The sequence below is a fragment of the Dermacentor albipictus genome, chromosome 2, assembly GCF_038994185.2.
Source record: "Dermacentor albipictus isolate Rhodes 1998 colony chromosome 2, USDA_Dalb.pri_finalv2, whole genome shotgun sequence".
Lineage (NCBI taxonomy): Eukaryota > Metazoa > Arthropoda > Arachnida > Ixodida > Ixodidae > Dermacentor > Dermacentor albipictus.
In genome coordinates, this window is record NC_091822.1 from 195,581,043 (window position 1) to 195,598,119 (window position 17,077).

The 17,077-nt window shown below is 47.1% G+C and overlaps 1 protein-coding gene across 3 annotated transcripts in view; it reads left to right on the forward strand.

Moving 5' to 3' along the window:
• Positions 1-17,077, forward strand: part of Nep2 (Neprilysin 2) — a 126,944-nt gene that overhangs the window by 101,909 nt on the left and 7,958 nt on the right. For all 3 annotated transcript variants that reach the window (XM_065427564.1, XM_065427563.1, XM_065427565.1), the window contains 4 exons: positions 4,778-4,845; positions 7,346-7,476; positions 7,712-7,777; positions 15,396-15,491. In XM_065427564.1, the coding sequence (XP_065283636.1) occupies positions 4,778-4,845; positions 7,346-7,476; positions 7,712-7,777; positions 15,396-15,491 (361 nt within the window). The remainder of the gene's footprint in view (positions 1-4,777; positions 4,846-7,345; positions 7,477-7,711; positions 7,778-15,395; positions 15,492-17,077) is intronic.

Genomic DNA, 17,077 nt, shown 5'->3' on the forward strand with positions numbered 1-17,077 from the left:
TTTGCACTTCCTGCTCAAGCCCTCCGCGACAGAGGCGAGTATATACGCATCGGGTAAATAGAATCTGCCAGGTGCTTGGCGTGATCTCTGAAACTGGTTTCCACTTTGTGGTCGCATGACTTCATCAGAGAATTATTGAAACACGATGTTACTACTGCGCGTTTTACGTGTCTTGAATGAGCGGAATGAAATGGTAGGACTGGCTTATTACCTCTCGGCTGATAACTCCAGCAGGCCTTTTGTGGGGAAAACTATAATCCCAAATCTAAAAACCTTATGAAATTGCCTATGAGGACTTCATGCGTCAACGACAAAGGGGACAACACTTCAGTGAACGAGGTTACGGTTTTTGAAACCAGCGAATCAAAACTGTCTCATTCGTTATTCAAAATGATTAAAAAATCATCAACAAATCGGAACACTTTCACGACATCGGTGTTATTTTTCAGGCGTTCATCAAGAACCTGGTCACCGTTAGCTAGATTTAAGTCACTTATGCAGGGAGCAATATATGACCCAATGCATATACCATCTTTTTGTTTGACAACATTGCCCTCCCAAGTCGCGTAAGTCGAGTTAACATAAAAACGAAGAAGTTCTAAAATTCTGTCGCAAGTCAAACCAGAAACGTTTTGAAATCGAACTGCTGCAAACGTGTCAGTGCAGTAAGTTACACATTTCATCACGTCATTCTGCGCGAGAGAAGAGTACAGGTCCTTTACGTCAATAGAAAAAGCGGCAAGGTTCCTTTCTCGCTAGTCTTTAAAAAATTCCACCACTTGTTCAGACTGGCAATTGGCAAGAGACTGGCGTCGATTGGCAAGAGCTTTAAGTTCTTTTGTAAAAACGCCGCTACATGTCTCTGACAGGTTGCATTCTCTGACACTATCACTCAGTGTCACTATTTGACACTACCATTCTCTGACACTATCACACAATCACCATGCGACCATGCGTGCGGAAATAAAATTTGTAGTTGAAAGTAGCGCTCTCTCTGAATAAGGGGAAAATCAGACATCCACCCGTTCGTAGCAATTGCATAAAGGAAACCCATACGGGTTCCTCGTAAGAAAAAGCCTCATAGTTGAAGAAAAATTCGTCCTGGTCCGGGACACGAACCCGGGACCACCGCCTTTCCGGGGCAGCCGCTCTACCATCTGAGCTAACCAGGCGGCTAGCAGATGGCAGGGCGAAGTCGAATTTGTCGACAACACGAAGCAAAGGCAAGGGTTTGACGTAGTAGTTCTGCGGAAACCCGAAAGGTGGAGAGAAGTAATGAATAAGGGGAAAATCAGACATCCACCCGTTCGTAGCAATTGCAATTGTCCTGGTCCCGGACCAGGACGAATTTTTCTTCAACTATGAGACTTTTTCTTTCGAGGAACCCGTATGGGTTTCCTTTGTAGCAATTGCTACGAACGGGTGGATGTCTGATTTTCCCGTTACTCATTACTTTTCTCCACCTTGCGGGTTTCCGCAGAACTACTACGTCGAACCCTAGTGCTCTCTCTGTGTACCTGTTTTCTTTCTACGTCCTCGTTCAGTTACGCTTACAGACTTTATCATGGATTCAAATCAACTAGCCCGCCAAGGTGTTTTAACCTCTGAATGCACTGCCTGGTATGACCACGTCGCGTCGCCTGACCGCCGCGTTCTCTCGTGTCATACCAGCAACATCTCGAAAATAACTTAACGAGGAGGAACCCAATTGCCCTTGGCTTTTGTCCTCCTCTGCGCCGAATGTCGCTTCGTTTTTAACCTTGTCTGACGACTCGGGCGCGCTCTGGCTCGAAACATTCCAACCGACAAACGTGCTTTTCTAAATATTTCTCTGCGCTCCCCACAGGGTTTAGTGGATTGAGATTTACTCGGCTGCGTTATCTCCTCTGCCGCAATTTTGAATTTGCAACGCCTCTTTTTCGTGGCACTTTCTGGAGCTTCATTCCGAGTGCTTTTCTTTTCTTTCCGTTGGCGGCTCCTCGGCCTGACCAACTTCCTGAATTTCTGTCGGGTAAACCAGGAAGGTTTTCTCCTCCGACTTAACTAGGCCTCCAGAGCTAGCTGTTTCATCCTCTTTCTTTGCATTGAGTTCATCGTAATTGGGCGCCTGCTCCTCTCTGAATTTCTGTCGAGGAACCCCGGCTTAACTACGCGTCCCGAGCTAGCTACTCCATCGTCTTTCTTTGCACTGTGTTCCGCGTCGTAACACAGCGCCAGACCGTCTTACTGAATTTCTGTCGAGAAAATCGGTTCCTCCCGAAATATTTTACGGACAGCTTGTATTTAGCAAGCAAACCCGCCTTCACTGAACTGTACCTGCCTTCCTCTGTTTCTCTTTCTTCTCTTCCGCTCTTTCTTTCCTTTTCATCCTCTCGCGCTCCTTCTCTTCCTTTTTGCAACTTATTCTTCCCCAGGCATCTGTGAGCTCTTCCTAATCGAAGCCCACTTCTTCAATGGCAGCTTATCGTCCAGCGAAACGTAGTCGCTCAAGCACTCACCCAAACTCGAGCTTGCGAAGTTCGTGTCTCCCGGAGCCATGTTCCCAGGTCCACCGATCCCATATGGTGGAATTGCCTTTTGCTGCTTTTCCTTCCAGATTACTCGAGTCGTCCAAGACTCCACGGCGTTATTCCGATGGTTGTGCCTCCCTGAGCCACGAAGACGAGGTCTGCTGATCCCGGATGCGCAGAGTTAAGTCGCTCTTCCCTCCGCAGTTTCCCTCGATCTTCAAAGTTCGTGTCTCCCGGAGCCAGGTACACAGGTCCGTTGGTCCCAGATCGTGAGGACTGCCTTCTAGATCCCACCGCTGACACCAGTTTGTTGCAGCTTAGGGTGGCGTTCGGGCAAGAAATCCACCAAGCCCATCGGCGGCTACGTCAGGTTATAAGAATGAAGGAACAAGGGTTTATTGGCTTAGTTACACGGCTCCAGGTATGGAAGCCCACGCCAAGCAGGGGCAAGTTAAATGTCCGAGTTCACATCAGGGAGGGCCCTTTGTACCCTCCTTGAAAAGTATACGCGTTTAACACGGTCGTCTTCCCTAGGCGAGTCGACTAGGGAACCTCAAGGCTGTCCAGCACCAAATCACAATCGTTGAATCCGTTGCGATGCCACGCCCATACTAGCAACACTCCGCAGTAACCCCGCCTTCGAAGCCCGATGGTATATAATATGCGGTAGGAAGGCAACCTGCGAATCCAAGGTCGCCGTCGTTGTTTGGCAGCATTGGATGGGGGTCCCCCTTTCATTCTTAGTTCAGGCAGTCAGGTAATGGTGGGGTTGGTGGCTTTTTGTGGACCCGTCTAGAGTTGGTGTCCACGCGGCGTTGACCTCTTGATAGGCGCTGATGGATGAATGGTGGTTTCCCTCGTGGCAAACGTCTAATTAATTGTGAATCCCAGGTAGGCGTCGTCGTTTGGTAGCATTAGATGGGGGCCCCCCTTTCATGGGGGGCCCCCGCCTGGCTCATGCTAGCTGCCATGTAATTGTTGGGTGGTGGTCTTGTGTGGTGTTGAGACGTAACAACGCGTGGCTCAGGAACACGAGCATTCGCAAGGTTGGCGCTCCTGAGCTTTCTGGCATAGGCTCGATAGCTTTGGTTCTGGTATCCTTATTTTGAAGGAGAGCGTTATTTTTCTTGTGCATTGGATTGCGTTTGCCATATGCAGCGGTCTGCTACTACCGTTATAAAGCTTACTTGACACTGCGATATTTCAATTATTACACGATGTTAATTGAGCCCATAAAATATATACGGAACCAGCAAAGATGAAGCCCGCGTCATGCTGCTAACTCACCTTACTTATAACTGATTGCAAAATGTGGTGAGCTTAAGTTACATAAGTTACCCTAGTATGTTTTAACAGCAGGTTGAACTTTGTGCGCTATACCTTGGCGTGTTCCACAATTAGATAAAATGGCTCGGCGCCCGTTGCTGCATGGTCAGAAAGACCGCAAGCTTACCCGACTCGCTAAGGAAATGTGCGTGCTCACTTTCAATATCATTTCCATCCTGCCTTTTTTCTGTTTACATGAGCTTGTAGGTGTTCCTTGATAGTTTGCAACTCTTGATGCGACCATGTACTCCGTTACAAGAGCACACTAGCGTAGAAAGTGTCGATACCATGACAATGACGAACATGCATGGGCTATTATTGGACGGTAACAATCTGACTGGCTGGTTCATTGCGATCGATTCCTTCAAAGCGACAAATTCACCGAAGTGTCGCGAAGCAAACGAACAAAACGTGCTCTGCTCGTCCCTCTGTAGCGTAGCTTCCGTGCTCGAGTAACTCTCCGCTCAGTGAGCAATTGTAATGGTGGAAATTTCGAGCCTGAAATGCAAACAAAAAACAGCACGAAGTAGCAATAATGACAGACAAATCAAGCTTTTGAAGACTTTTTTTATTTAGATAATATCGCAGGTTCGCCCAAGTCTGGCTTCTTTGTGACAGTCAACGCTGCCTTTTTTTGTTTTTTTCATGTGGCTGCCGGCGAACGGGTGTTTTCTTTCCCTTCTTTTTTTTTTTTCGTCAAACGCTGTTCCGAGGAAAGTTTGCTCCAGAGCTAGGCGCTTTCAGAAAATTTCATTTCAATAGCGGCACAGAAAGGTGGCGTGTTGACTTGCTTAGAATTGTAAAAAACTTCTGGCAAATCGCTTGCAGGCTGAAGTTTATGGCGTCTCGCACTGTTACGCCAGATGCCAGATGTTACGCCAGATGCTGTTACGCCACCTGCTCGCGATGACTATGTAACGTGGTCTCCAATTCTCTTGCAGCTACATGAACTACGGTGCCATTGGGTTCGTCATAGGACACGAAATAACGCATGGCTTTGATGACAGAGGTGAGCCATGGTTCTTTAAATCTTTACCCATAACAATTTATTAAGTCACTTTATTGATGTTTCCAGATTTACCACTGGCTGAAAAAGTTGGTCTGCGTGGCCTGCAGTCGTTATAGAGCACGCATAAACGGAGTTGTTGGAATGACATTATTTCCGTAAAACGATAGACAGTTGGGCGAGTTGGTACGGTAACATGATTTTGGCTTCTAGCGCGAAGTGAAACACGGACACAGAAAGGAGCAGACAGGACGAGCGGTAACTCTCAACTAAATTTTTATTAAAACGAAGAACATATATATAGGTGATTGCAAAAACCGTAGCATAAAAACGTGACAAGGTAAAAAGCATCAGTTAAACATATCAGGGGGTATGGAAGTCAAAGAACAAAAAAAGATTACTTCAGATTAGTACACGTATTGCGAAGGTACTGAAATTCGCAATCTAACAGAGACAACGAAGCATGACTGACGCAAGTGTCTCCTAATCTTTTTATGTGGAATGCCTCGATAATTTCCCGCGTGGTTTGGCATCTGTGTCTAGAAAGAATTTTCGTTTCTTCAAAGAAAGGTTTGCAACCACAATCGAAACAATGTGCCGCTAAATGGGATGCTTTAGGGTTGTTTAAGTGAATGTTTGTGTTCTTTTAGTCTAATGTTAATGCACCTGCCGCTTTGTCCAATGTAAGCTTTCCCGCACTCGAGTGGAATCTGATAAACTATACCCGTGTTGCAAGGCACTAAAGGGGACACATGTTTAACTCCGCAATCATCTTTTTTTTTTGCCTTCCTGTTCTAGTCTCCTATTTATCATAGGGCACATGTTAGACAACTTGCGTGGGGCCGAGAAAACGGTACTGACGTCAAACCTGTTGGCCACATTCCTTGAACCATGGGATAATCTATGTATGTAGGGTACTACAGCAAACTTTGTTTCTTTTTTCTGTTTTTCTTGTTTCTTACCGGGGCTTTTTACCCATTTTAAAAGTTTTGCGCAGGTTAGAGATAATAAATGCACTGGATAGCTTCTTATGCTACGGTTTTTGCAATCACCTATATATATGTTCTTCGTGTTAATAAAAATTTAGTTGAGAGTTAGCGCTCCTCCTGTCTGCTCCTTTCTGTGTCCGTGTTTCACTTCGCGCTAGAAGCCAAAATCATACTATTTCCGCAGCAATGCAACGTATACCTATATACAGTTACGCATGAGCGCACCGATGCGTCGTGTGATAACCACACGAGTTTTACGTGCCACAGCTACGATGTGATTATGAGGCACGCCATTGTGGAGGACTACGGATTAATCTCGACCACATGGGGTTCTTTAACGTGCACCCAATACGCGTTGCAGGGGCGCTCTTGAATTTCGCCCTCATCTAAACGCGGCCACCGCGGCTGGGATTTAGCCCCACGCCTTCGGGCTTAGCAGCGCAACGCCCTGGTCACTACGCCCCCACGGCGGGTTGCTACTGACGCACAATGCTCTCGAACCAATAGAAGCACGCGGTGAGTGAGAAACGCAATCATTCCCGGCCATTCCTAAAACAGCACAATGGCGAGACATAGATGCCTAGCTAGCCCTCCAGGAGCGTGGAATCTCTGTCCGCACTGTGCCTTTGTGTGTAGGTTTAAAGGGAGAAAAAAAAGAGTGCGAATATTTGCAGTAAAACTACTTTTCCGTTCTTTTACCAGTAATGAAAAAAGCAAACAATCAAGATTTCCTGGCACGATTTTCCGATACTGCAGTGGTGTCGAATTTATCTTCAGAGCAATGGCTGCTCCGCAGTAAATGTAGCATTTGGCACATGGGACATTCGGTGACATTAAATACAGGACTGGGATATGGAACTAGGAAAAGAATGGGTTGCTGAATTACCGACGAGGTCGCGAGGTTTTTTTGCAAATAAACAGGTGGCATGTTCAGGCTGCTGCAAATACCGCCATCATTTTCCAGCTGCGAACGGAACATCTCAGTTCAAATATGTTGACACAAAACTCCGCAACGAGGTTTCAGGTGAACGAGTTGGAAAACTTCTTTGTGCCTAGCACACTTTGATTGTTTAGAGAGCTTCGACTAATGCCATTGCACGTACAGCCACCCAAACCTTTAACAATATCGGTGCCTTTAATTATATCCGCGCGTTGTGCAGTTTGCGCTCGCGCTATATTAAAGAATTGGGCGCCTGCACTCGCATCGGATGACACGTACTGACTTCTCGCTTATATATATATATATATATATATATATATATATTCTGTTTGCTACAATAGTAAACAGCTCGTTCCATGATTTCAGCTTCTTCAGCATCGGCAAAAGAACCGTTATCGTTAATTTTATATCTACGGAATATATCATATGTGCAGCTTTTAGCACGTTTCCAGTTTTTCCTTTCTTTTCTCCCGGGAACGTTCATCCTATTTTTCTCAAGTAATGAGAAAAATATCGTCATCGCTCTTCAGCCACTTAAGTTTTACTGAAATCTCACATCTTCATCCCGGTGCAGGGCGCCAGTTCGACAAGGACGGCAACAACGTGAACTGGTGGGAGCACGAGACGGATCAGCGGTTCCGCGAGAGGGCGCAGTGCATCATCGACCAGTACGGAAATTACACCGTCGCCAAGGGCACCATGAAGGTGGGGGAATAGCTTTGCGCTAAATCTTCTCTTGCTTATTCCGCTTGCACTGTAGTTTATGAGCGATTTGTTGGACCGTGTCCCTTCCAGATGGGCGGAAGGGCACGTCGCCTTATCATGTCAGTCTGCAACTTTAGTGTCTTTTGGGAACTGCTGTTATGCGAGACTGTATGGCGTTCGCCAGCACGTCGCATACCGCTTAGCTGAATCGTTCGCTGCGTTTTTTTTTTTTCAGGTGAATGGCGTCAACACGCAGGGCGAGAACATTGCGGACAACGGAGGCATCAAGGAGGCATTTATGGTAAGCCGTTTGCCAATGTGCGTCACGTTCATTACACTATAGATAACGAAACTTAGATTGTGTTTGGCAATAGGCGTCGTAGATAGGAAGACGGAGGAGAGAAGTGACATGCACGTGCTCTTTCACGCGTCATCGAGGCGGAAGATCAATTCAGCATAAAAATTTTACCTCGATACAGAGCCTGTAGTGTAGAGCCCATGGATTAACACTTCCCAGCTTCTTGCTGCGTTCTTGCATTTAGAGCGCCTTTGAGCTGGTCCCGAGCCACGCTGGAATTCAACTCACGCACTGCTGGCTATGGCCTACATTCACGTATACGTTCGGCCTTCGTCTTTTTCGTGCGCTGCTAACACTGCCCGTGTGCGCCATTTGATACTCAAAGCTAAAGAATTCTTCGTTTTAACACAATTAAGAGGTGTTTTAGTCCTTAGTGTATAAGCAACTGACGATTATAGTTACATAAAGATAATATCCACATGATATCTTCTCAATTAACTGATGTCGAGCCCACATATTCTCGTTCGCAACACCTCGACGCCAACAAAGAACTTGTTAATCTGTTTCTGAATTGCGTTTCTTCCTGCAAAGCGGTGTAGCCTACGAACTGCCCTGGGAACACGGGCCTTGACTAACTACGGAATGGTGACTGTGACCGTGCCTTGGAGGTGACTCATTTATAGGCCAGAGTATTAAATTGCCTTGTCTTGTCAGCGATCGTCCGGAATGACTAGCAAAAACGCAGCAAAAGGATTAACGAAACGCAAAGCACGATTAAACGAACTAGTTCAGCATGTTACTTATACTATGCTGGTATGAATTCACTAGAAAATGAAGACATACGTGCCCTGAGGAGCTCGTGTATTGCCGAAAAATAAAATATCCTACACAGTAATCGGTATCTCCGAGCAGCTACAGTGTACTCGGTCGGTAATATTCTGCAAGAAAAATTGAAAAATTAACTTGGTGTTCGTGATTGGGTTAGCTTGACAAAGGAAACCCTTGGCGGTCAGTATATGTGGCAACGACATTAATTACTTTCTGTAAGGTTACTTCTGTATAACGTCATTCAGTAAGAAAAAGAAACACTGCGAGATGCGTCTACGAGCGGTCGAAGTGTACTTGCGACAGCTGAGATCCGGACACGCCTTCTCTTATAAATGCACTTGCACTGAGGCAAACGCCCTTTACAACGCGTCTATGTCATTTACAATGGGCAGACTGATAATTCACTGATATTCCCCCTGGCAACTGGTTCAGCTTTGACATTCGACACGTGAGGATCCTTCGAGCACACGTGGAGACATTTGCCTTGTCGCTGTGGTGCATTGAATGCCAGTGATCGCAACGCCAGGCTCCAGTCCTGGGCGATGCATCAGCAAAGCGGTGGGTCTTAATGATATGCAGCATTTCAGTTCATCTGCGTGGCACGCTAGCACTACTCTGTAGATTTAATGCTACTGCCGTGATATAGTCATTGAAATACATAGCTTGCAACCAAACACTCACAACTTGAAACACTATCGAGCGCAAGGTTATCAAATATTATGTTATCCTGAAAGAAAGCCTTTCTTAAAGGGGCCTTGCAACACTTTCTATCGTTGTCGTGTAAATTATTTCAAATGAAAGGACACAATCTTAGAAACAGTTTGCAGTAAGAAGTATTTCATTGCGTTGAGTAAAAGCGGAGTTGTGGTATTCAAAAATCGCCTTTCATATTGTTGCGACGCCTGGTTCTGCAACCTCGACCGGCGTTACTATTGGGTAGCGTGGTGTTGTCGGCGGCCTGCAGACGTCCGGTAGACCATGGCGATCAGGCAGGGACGAGGCGATTTCTAGTGCGAAACTTGCCCTGTTTATTCAATAGTTGGTGAAGGATAAGAAGGAGAGAATGAATGAAGTGAAAAGTACATTGCAGGGCCCCTTAAATAGGCCCATTAAAATCGTAGGTGGGATCTTGCTTACGTCGACGTCACGTGACATGTGCTGAGTCCCCCTCGTTGCTTTTAGGCTGCTCCCACTTTTCTGGGCGATGTTTTCCCGAACTTGCCTCCACTGGTGCATGTAACCCGCAGGTCTGGTCGGTGACGGTGCTGCTGATCCATCCTCTCAGGGGACGTTTTCACGAGCGTGCCTCTGCTGGCGGCAACAGGGGGGTCCTGTCTGATTCGCGGAAAGCGTTCTCCCCTAGAGTTGGCGCTAAACTAAACTAAGAGGCTGCCCCATAAAAAGGCTTGCCGAAGCTGCTCTTCTTGCGGTAACGGGCTAAAATTAAATTATGGTGTTTTACTTGACAAAACCACGATCTTATGAGGCATGCCGTAGTGGGGAACCCCGGATTGATTTTGACCACCTGGGGTTCGTTATTGTGCACCTAAATTGAAGTACACGGGTGTTATTGCATTTCGCCCCCATCAAAATGCGGCCATCGTGGCCGGGATTCGATCCCCCGACCTCGTGCTTAAGAGGAAGCATTATAGCTCGGGTGCTCCTATCTAAATACATGTAAAAGACGAATTTCTTTTGCTCGGCAACCACTGCACCAAATCTGACGACGTTTACTGCATTTAAAAGAGAAAAAAATTAGTGTCTGTTGGTTTCGTATTTCTGATTTAGGTCTTAAATGTTTTGTTAAAAATTGCGAAAATCGCAAATTTTCAGAAAACGACGCTATCAAGTTTACAACTCTGTAACACAGCACTGAAAAATGACATCACAATTCTGTGAATTGCACCTAACAGTACATCTAACGCGGAACAAAACTGATATATTTCACATGAATCTAAAAATATTTAGTAATATGAAAACACAGCTTTTGCAGAACCCTTATACACAACGTAATGAATTATAGTAGGATATAAACAGACACATCAAATTTGTCCGCTTTAAATGATCTGATGGATGCCGTTTACAGAACCGCGATATCTGTTCTTGATGCAGAGCTATTAACTTTTAAACTCTGCTTCGCCTTTTTTCAATGTTTCGAACTTTTGAAAAATTTTTTTTTACAAAGTCCAGGCCCTAAATCGAAATACCGCTTCCAACAGTCACTAGAATTTACCTTTATCTCTCAAATGCAACAAGTTTAATTAAACTTGGTCCTGGGGTTACCTCAGAAAAGCGTTTTTGCGTTTTACATGTTATTGAATAGGCCACGTCGGAGTTGGGCCCGAGCTATAGCTTCCTCTTAACAGCGCAATACCAAATCCACTAAGCAACCACGGCGAGTCGCAGTGACTGGCGCAGGGCATCATGAGGGCATTTTCACCACTCGCTGCGACGCCACGTCACCCTCGCTGTCGCTGTCGGAAGCCTGCGTCATCGGCGCGTTCCTTGTCCGCGCAAGTTCTCGCCTGCGTTCTAACTGCACCTCAGTAAGACCAAATAAAAACGCGCCAAGCGTATCACCGCGCCAGCAAATGCACGGCGGCGTCGCTGTTTCGCATTCATTTCCAGCAAAATGCTAGTGAAACGCGTCTCCCGCAAATTCCACAGCTGCAAGAACCACAAAAAACCCGTTCACGCTGCGCACGCGTCTGCTTGCGTTCAAATGAGTCTGTGTGTGCAGAAATTTTACGCACAATACGAAAGACGCACCGGAACGCGCACACGCGCACTGTGGTACCCGTCAGATCGAGTTACTGTACATGGCTCCCACTAGCGGGAGCCATATCCAATAACTCTACTGTCAGCGAAACTTCAGCAACGCCCATAAGAATCGCCTGTAAAGCAGCACTCGGCCTGCCTGAAAGCACAAGTACGATCCGACTGAATGAATTAGGAATGATGAACACTTTCGAGGAATATGCAGCGGCCACCCTAATGGCGCAGCGTGAACGGCTAAACACGACACCTCAGGGACGCTCGGTTTTACGAAGACTTCACTATCCACTGACACCACAATATTGCGGCGACGAAACAATCCTACTGCCATCTGATATCCGAGAGCGAATCCACGTGGCGTCAATCCCCCGTCACATGCACCCAATCCATCATGCGGCACGGAGACGCGCGCGGGCAGCCACCTTACTAAGGCGGCGAAGCGATCCGGATACTTACTTTACAGACGCGAGTTCGTATCACAAGAATACAGCCACCCTCAATACATTTGCAGCAGTCGTGACTAGCCAAGGACGAACAACCGCAGCAGCATCCATACACATGAAATCGGTTGCAACGGCCGAAGCTGTGGCCATAGCCCTGGCCATACGCGCTGCGGAAGCTAAGGGCCGATCGGCCTACGTGCTGACAGACTCGCAGGACGCCTGCCGCCTCTTCCTTGGAGGGGGGGGGGGGGGACTTTACCGGGCTGCGTCTTCCGCATCCTAGGAACGGAACTCACCCTGGATCATTGCGTGACCTGGTGCCCGGCGCACACAGGGATAGCGGGGAACGAACGGGTGGACCGCTTGGCTCGAGGCATGACTGGCCGAGCCGCGGGCCACACCGCCCGAGAGAACACCTCGACACCCGGTGCGCCAAGAGAAATTCTCGAACTACAACGACTAAGTAGGCGAACCAAAGCCCTTCCTCACCCAGACCTAGACAGGAGGCAAGCACGGGACTGGCGCCGCCTGCAAACAAACACTTTCCCACATTTATACAGGCTACACAAAATGTACCCAGACAAATACAGCAACACATGCCCGTGGCGCGAAGGAACACCGACATTGGAACGCATAACATTCCAGTGCGCGTTACGTCCGGCGGCTGCCACCTCGCCGCTGCTACACAACACTCTACATAACTGGTCGTGGGAGGCGCGACTCGCGGAAGTGGAATTGGGAAGCCAACTGGCGACCCTTGACCAGGCCCGGCGAGCCGCTGTAACCAGTGGGGCTCTGGAGGAGGGGCTCCACCCACCATAACCAAACAACCTCTACTACAATAAACGTTTACTCTCTCTTCAGCAACGCCACGTACGATCTTGTGCTACGGAGGAAGCGGCGCAGCTTGAGCAGACTACGGCCGACAAATACCTGATGTACAAAACTTAATTTTGAAGCGAAAGTATTAAATGACCCATTGAGCGAACAAGCCGGCGTCTGCCGTCTGGAGCAACGAAATGGCAGGCAAATCTCCATTATTTTAGCTGCGCCGCCAAGTCACGACCGCACCTCGGCTATGGGGTAGCATAGCGGGTGAAAGGGCACACCTGCCGCGGCGATAGCGCGCCAGGTGTTGCGCGAGGGGAGAGGGCATCGCTGCGACGCCACGTCACCCTCGCTGTCGCTATCGGAAGTGTTATTCGCGCGGTTCCTTGTCAGCGCAAGTTCTCGCCTGCGTTCTAACTGCGCCTCGGTAAGGCCAAATAAAAACGTGTCAAGCGTAGCACCGCGCTCTCTTGCCGATAAGCCGCAAACATCGACGGTTTTCCTTCGGCCTCACCTCGTGCACCGTCGATGTGCGGTGCCAGTGGCCTTGTAGGCGTCGCACATCGACGGTGCACGAGATAATGCTAGGTGACGCCGGCGTTGTGAGACGCCTGGCGAGGCGCTGTCGAGGCGTGCTGCGTCGCGCCACCGTTTCGCTCCCGTTCTATTGTTAGAACACCGTCTAACGGGCTTGAACGCTATACGCGAAACCACCCTGTTGCTTTCAATGCTTTGGCCTTCGGAGGACGCTGCCAAATTTTAAAGCTAATAATCCTTTTTCTACAGCGACAGCTGTATAGCTCTACCTCCCAATGGGTCTGCCGCGTCCGCATGCGCCACTGGGTTCCTTGCAGCACCAGCAGATGGCGCTCGCTTCCGCGCATCCGCGGTGGCGGCGGCGCCTGCCGTGCGGGGAAAAGAAAAAAAAAGACTAGCCAGAGAGACAGCCTTCGCGCATAGCGTTCGCCGCAAGCGTTTCGCAGTAGGGATTACGGCTGCATACGCTGCACTTGCCGGGAAGCGGCAACTGTAGCACACGAAACAGGTAGTGACGTAACTACACTTTTGTACGCAAAAGAAGAACTTGCCTAGCAACTAATATGTGTTGTGACAGTGCTATGGGAAGGCCACTCCTGAAGAGCAGCGTGCATACGAGGCGCGTCGAAAGTGTGGTTAAGTGAATTTCTCTTCTGTCTGGTCCGGTTTTTATAGGCGCACGAAGTAGCGGCGCAAGCCAAGTCGCAGTCCGTTGAATCGTCTGCTAAGAATTACGTAAAGTGCATGTGAATGTCGTCATGGGAATAATTTCAAGCTACGTCGCAATGGATAATCGTTCTAGTTGTCGTTTACAGCTTCGCTGTCCAACCACCTTCACAGTGTGGATTGGAGACCACTTTTTATTTTATTTTAGGAAGATCTTGTGCATATAATGTTGCTACCATAACCCATACTTTCACCTCAGCATTTGCTCCAAGAAACTTTCCCGGTACTTAAGTAGAATTCGGTGAATCGCTTGAAATGATTTGGGGCCTTGCAATATCACTCTGCCTTTCTCATTTGCTTATCATTTATTCTCGATTAGCATCCTTGCCTGATATACTGGCAAGCACGGTTGCCTACCGCGTAGCCCTTTTGCTGCTGCCAACTGGGCACAAATTTAGTCGATGTGTAGCGCTTGTCACGTCAGAATCTTATCTTCGTCTGCGTTGTTTCGCGCTAACGTTCTTGCGTTCAGCCTAACACAGCACAGTCCGTGCGATATCGTTGAACTAAGCAATTTAGGTACAGCAAGAAAGGAGAAACGGCCTTTTCTTTCGCCCGCTATACATATTCGTGCTAGCAAGCTTGCTTTCTTTTTTTCTGTTAAAGGAGGCAAGCTGCCGATGGCAAAGGCAGAAGAAGTGAATTCATTTCGCGAGCAGAACGCCGCAGCTGGCGCGCCGCCACAGATGCTCCGCGTTGGAGCCGGCATCATTCCATTTTGCGCAGAGCCGTGATGTGGATCGATTCTCACACTGCAGAGCCGTGCGTAAGAAATGAAAAGAAATAAAATGTACATTGTACTTTTCGACCAAAGAAACGGATTGGCCAAGTTATTGTTTCAGCGTGGAAATTTACTTTTGATGTTCTTTTCGATAACAAACAACGTCCCTTTCTCACGCGTTAGTAAGAAAACGTGAAAACGATAAGTATTTTAAATCTCTCAGAGAACGTTTTTTTTTCGGGGGGGGGGGGGCAGAAATTTTTTTACTTCTTCAAGCACGAGATTAACAATGACTGCCTTCCAAAGATTGCTTGTGAGAGCGCGTGCGCATGTGCGTGCGTGCATGCGTGCATGCGTGCTTGTAAGATGCGGTAAGTTTTTCGCTTTGTTGGAAAAAACGTCGTAAGTTGTGGCGTAGTACGAGAAGCTCGAATATTTTGCGAAAGAGGGGCACGCACGAAGAAGCTTCGCATTAGTTTTACCGACCTCTACTCGTGGCGTTCCCTTCATGTCAACCACTTCGCGAGTTGCCTGGCTGATGGTATCTTTAGAATGGTGTAATTCTCCACTGCACCTTACGCACAGAGCTTGAGGCCATATGCGAGCAAAACAGATAATACACAATATATTGATAATAATCCTGCCAATGGTGTGTTTCGTCTTAAGTGTCACGAATGCGTGTCCCTGCGTCAATATATGGTACCTTGCGGGCGATGTCGTGGCACATCATGCTGAACTATAAGCGACCACGCTTCCTACGCAGGCCTACCAGCGCTGGGTGAAGGAGAACGGTCCGGAGGCGGGTCTTCCGGGCTTGCGCTACACGCCGCGTCAACTCTTCTGGATCAGCGCTGCAAACGTGAGTGCGCCAGCTGCAAGAACTGTAGGGCTATGCCAGCTCGCACTTTCAAACATTATCTTTGGATAATGGCATACATACACACACACACACATATATATATATATATATATATATATATATATATATATATATATATATATATATATATATATATATATAATATCATAAGAAGCCAACAAACATTGACACCAAGGACAACATAGGGGAAATTACTTGTGTTTAATAAATGAAATAAAGAAACGAAGAATTAATGGAAATTAAAGTGGATGAAAAAACTACTTGCCGCAGGTGGGAACCGAACCCACAGCCTTCGCATTTCGCGTGCGATGCTCTACCAGTTGAGCTACCGCGGCGCTGTTTTCCCATCCACTTTCTTGGGCATTTATGTGTCCTAGTAGAACCCTGGGAGTGTTAGCCAGTGCCACCACACACAGACCATGGCGGCCTCAAGCAACTGGTTTATTGGCCAGTTGCCTCCACCCAAAAAGATCACGTGCTCGTGACGCCTGCGGCAAAAAGGACGTCCCACGTCCGCCGCCATGGTCTGTGTGTGGTGGCACTGGCTAACACTCCCAGGGTTCTACTAGGACACATAAATGCCCAAGAAAGTGGATGGGAAAACAGCGCCGCGGTAGCTCAACTGGTAGAGCATCGCACGCGAAATGCGAAGGCTGTGGGTTCGGTTCCCACCTGCGGCAAGTTGTTTTTTCATCCACTTTAATTTCCATTAATTCTTCGTTTCTTTATTTCATTTATTAAACACAAGTAATTTCCCCTATGTTGTCCTTGGTGTCAATGTTTGTTGGCTTCTTATGATATTACAAATAAAATCGGGACCCTCGGTTAACCCCCTTTCTTCTCGTTTATATATATATATATATATATATATATATATATATATATATATATATATATATATATATATATATATATATATATATATATATATATATATATATATATATATATATATATATATTTCAGTTTAAGTATGCCATGGTTAACCATAAAATACTCATTCTGACCACGGTCCAGGTGTTGGTTCCTTTATTTTGTTTAGAAGAATTATGCTATGTGTTTTCTGTTTTGAAAGTCATGTCCTTGTCCCTGCATCACACGTCGTGTATGATGCGTGGGTGAAGCGATGACAGGACTCTTCTTAACTCATAGTAATATGTCTACTGTGAGTGTTTGCCAAGGCGTGCGTCCTGACGAGGGAAAGGGTCATGCGAGGTTGAAATGTTGTTCCAATATTAAGTCAGAGAGCAAAGCTCGAGCTGGAACATCTCATCGATGCTGGCTTTAAAGGAAGTTGTGTTGTCCAACTCTGCTTTGGTTTTGATAAACGCCGCTCTCACAAATGTGCTCAAATTAGGTACATCCATTACTGGAGCAGTTATTCAGCGTTTACTTATAGCACAACTATAAATTTGTTTCAACTTTTTTCTTACCTTCAAGCTATACAAGGCGACGCACTTTTGCACATACAGGCAACGAAAAAGAACGACAACTCTATCCTCCTTGAAGTACGACTTACGAACTCGCAAGAAACAGAGTGCAATATTGCGAGTGTTAGCTAGAGT